Source organism: Lathyrus oleraceus, chromosome 6 (genome assembly GCF_024323335.1).
Source record: "Lathyrus oleraceus cultivar Zhongwan6 chromosome 6, CAAS_Psat_ZW6_1.0, whole genome shotgun sequence".
In the NCBI taxonomy this organism is placed as follows: Eukaryota; Viridiplantae; Streptophyta; class Magnoliopsida; order Fabales; family Fabaceae; genus Lathyrus; species Lathyrus oleraceus.
In genome coordinates, this window is record NC_066584.1 from 372341837 (window position 1) to 372345862 (window position 4026).

At 39.4% G+C, this 4026-nt stretch overlaps 1 protein-coding gene across 1 annotated transcript; it reads left to right on the forward strand.

Moving 5' to 3' along the window:
* Nucleotides 1–244: 244 nt before the first annotated feature.
* LOC127095698 (protein bfr2-like) lies at nt 245–1405 on the forward strand. Its single transcript, XM_051034350.1, has 2 exons — nt 245–705; nt 868–1405. The coding sequence occupies exons 1-2, from the start codon at nt 245–247 to the stop codon at nt 1403–1405; spliced, it is 999 nt and encodes a 332-aa protein (XP_050890307.1).
* Nucleotides 1406–4026: the final 2621 nt, after the last annotated feature.

A 4026-nucleotide genomic window follows, 5' to 3' on the forward strand; every position in this document is an offset into this window, starting at 1 on the left:
AAACAAGGTGTCAAAACCAACATTCTCCCTCCTCCTCCAAAGGAAACTCAATCCCAGCCCTCTGGTGGCGCAGCGCTGGAGCACATTGGGAGCAATGCTTCTGACCCTGAGGCTCAACAGGTAGACTTCGACCTTGAGTGTTTTACCTTTCGACAACTCATACTTTATCCTAACACTTTGTTTTCAGGACAAACCTACCACTCCCCTCATTTCTACCGCCAATTAGAGTGATCCTTCGAGCGGCATGAATCCATCTCCTCCTCCGACAATCAGCGGTGTTGTCCAAAACAAAGGATCTTCGACTGGAGCCCAAAATCTCGAAGCAGATAACGCCCAAAACGAACAAGAAACCTCTTCTCCTGGTGAAAATGGTAAAAGAGATTCGAAGCACGTTGACGAGAAGGACTCAGCAGAGAAAGAAGATTCTGAGGATACTCCCAGTAATTTTCCTGCAAGAGTTGCATTCCCTTCAAATGATGCTGATGAGGATGATCAGGATTCTGATGAGATTGAGGGGTACTTTCAGGAAGATGAAGACATGAATATGGGAGAAGATGATCCTGAAGGAAATCAAACTGGAACTGGTGACGCCAACGTCGACATGGTCCCAAATCCAATTAAAGTTCGACCATCCATCACCCAGACTTCGTCTATATCACTTACTGAGGAGGAGAAAAAAGCTTTAAAACAAAATGATCCCCTCAAGTATGTAAGGTTAATGATGGCTAAAAGAGAATCTTCTTCAGAGCAAAGCATTTCTGGAGCTTCGACCCATTCTGGTGCTAGTGCAAACGAAGCATCACATGACGAACTCCTTCAGCAGGTGAAGAAGGCAGTTTTTGATGTAGATCTCTTTGAATAATTAAGGAATAATGTGGGAGAGATCTTTGGCATAAAGAAGCTGATAAGCAAGATTAACATCACTGCTTGCCACACTGATATAAGTGAAGCCCTTATCGACATTCAAAACCTTATTGACCAAGTTTGTGTTGAATACCGTAGGGAGGTGGATGCCAAAGAAAAGCTTCTATCAACTGAAAAAGCTCAAGCCACTGAGTTTGACAATGCCCTTCGAACTTCACAAGCTTCTGAGGAGTTAGCCGCTTCCATAAAATCAGCCCAAGCAGAATTCGACACTTATACTACTTTGATACAACTCTGGGAATCTCACGTTGCAGAATTGCAGAAGAAGATTTTTGATGCTAAGGCGAAGCAGACTGCTATCCAAGGCTTGGATAATACTGAAGCTGATGATCTGGCGAAGCAGAGCGTAGATCACGTCGAAAAGGCTACTGCTATGAATGAAGACATTGCACGCCTCAGAGGGGTTCAAGCTGTTGTTCAGTACAAGATTGGCTTGGCGAAGAAAAAGTATGATCGAATGAGGGCCACTATTCCTTTTTGATTTCCACCTGTATTTGTTCTATTCGACTTTTGTTCATTTGTAATTTGATTAAGACGAAAACCATTTTGGCAAAGTTTGGAGTTTAAATATCTTCACCATTTTGGCCATGATAGTTCTTTGCTTACTATGTTGTTATGATTTTAACTTCATGCATAAATGGTTTATACTTTTTTAAGTATTTCCCATTTACTTTTAGGATTCTTCGATCCTCTGTTAGTTCTTCTATTTCGTATGCATTATTTGAAAAGGCTTTTACAATTCGAAAAGGTCCTTCCCAATGTGGAGACCATTTTCCTAATGCTTTATTCTTTCGATCCATAGGTAATATAACTTTCCAAACTAAATCATTCATAGTGAAGGTTTTACCTTTGACCCTCTTATTGTATGCCCTTGCTACCCTCTCCTTCTGTCTTCTTAATACTTCTAACGCATGCAACCTTTCTTTGTCCAAATCCACCAGCTCATTTATCATCATTTCCCAGTATAAGTCAGATGGAATTTCTCTTTGTCTTTGGAATCTCACTGATTGCAAGTAGATTTCGACAAGTAATACTGCATCATGTCCAAATGTAAGCTGGAAAGGTGTAGTGTTAGTAGCTTCTTTAGGGGAGGTTCGACAAGCCCAAAGTGCTTGATCTAAAGTTTTGTGCCAATTTTTTGGCTTCTTCCCTACATGCTTTTTGATTAAACCAATTATTACTTTATTGGCTGCTTCGACTTGCCCATTGGCTTGAGCATAATAGGGTGTGGATGTTAATAATTTGAAACCCATTTCCTTTGCAAACTCTTGTATCTTTCGACCAGTAAAAACTGATCCTTGATCTGTTGTTATACTTTCTGGGATTCCAAATCTATATAATATTTGCCTTTGAATGAATTCGATAACAGTTTCTTGATCCATATTTACTAAAGGTACTGCTTCGACCCATTTAGTGAAATAGTCAATTCCTACAAGTATGTACCTTTGACCTTTGGATGAATTGGGTCGAATTTCCCCAATTAGATCTAATGCCCACCCTCTGAAAGGCCAAGGCTTAATAATTGTATGAAGCTCACTTGCAGGAGCATGTTGAATTCCTGCATGTATTTGACATTCTTGGCGACCCTTAGCAAACTCTATACAATCTTTTAACATGGTGGGCCAATACATTCCATATCTGAAAAGCAACCATTTCATCTTATGTCCTGCCTGGTGTGCTCCACAGGCTCCACTATGTACACTAGATAATGCCAAGTAAGCTTCGTTTTCTCCTAAACATTTCAACAGGATCCCTTCAGGGATTTTCTTGAATAATTCATTCCCCATCAAAACATAAGATAAAGCCCTGTACTTGGTTTTTCTTTCTGTATCTGTCGAAGGGTCTTTAAGATAATTAATAATTGGATTCCTCCAATCTGTATCTATTAAGGTATCAATGGCTAGTACTTCAAACTCCTCTTTGTTAGCATATCCTAACTAAATGCTTTCCAAATCTGTCAGAGACAATCTGGCAGCCATTGCCTTTCCTCTTACTTCGACAAGTTCTTCTAGCTTCCCTTTTGAAATTCTATACCCTGAAGCTATTTGTGCTAAGTCATTAGCTTCTTGGTTTTTTATTCTAGGGACATGTTTTATGTCGATATATTCGAATTTTTTTGAGTAACCTATTTGCAATGACGAAGTACATAATCAAATTTTCTTTTATGCATTTGTACTCCTTCGTCAGTTGTTTGATTACTAATTCTCAGTCTCCTTTAATTTCGACCCTAGTTGCCCCCAATTCCAACAAAGCCTCAAGTCCCGCAATAAGGGCTTCATATTCTGCTTCGTTGTTAGAACAAAGGGGACCTTCAATTCTATATTTGAGTTTTGTTGGAATTCCGTCAGGAGAAATTAACATGATCCCAACCCCACTTCCATCCTTATGAGTGGAACCGTCAAAGAATAATCTCCAAGGTTTCAACTCAACTTGAAGTTGAGGATTTTCGACCACTGCATGGTCTACAATAAAGTCTGATACTATTTGTCCCTTCATTGCCCTTAAGGGCATAAAGGTTAAAGAGTATTCAGTGAGTGCTAAAGTCCACTTGCCAATTCGACTGTGCATTATTGGCTTAGATAACATATACTTGATGACATCAAAATGTGTAGAGACGTATAAATCAATAGGTTTTATATAATGCTTGGGTTTAGTACAAGAGAAATGCAAACAAAGACACAACTTTTCTATTGAAGTGTATCTAGTTTCCGCATCATTTAAAACCCTACTAAGATGATAAATGGCTTTTTCGACGCCATCTTCATTCTCTTGTGCCAACATGCTACCTATGGTAGTGTCGGAAGCTGATATATACAGTCTCATAGGCTTCTTTCCACATGGTGGTGCCAAGATAGGAGGATTCGTCAGATAATGTTTGATCTTGTCGAATGCCTTTTGATGTTCGTCATTCCATTCGAACTTCCCTTGTTTCAGGCGTAGGAGGGGAGAGAAGGCTTGATTTCGACCACTTAAGTTTGAGATGAATCTTCTTAGGAAGTTTATCTTTCCTAATAATGATTGCAATTCTTTCTTGGTTGATGGTGCTTTGGTCTCCATAATAGCCTTTGTCTTATTCTGATTGATTTCTATCCCCTTTTTATG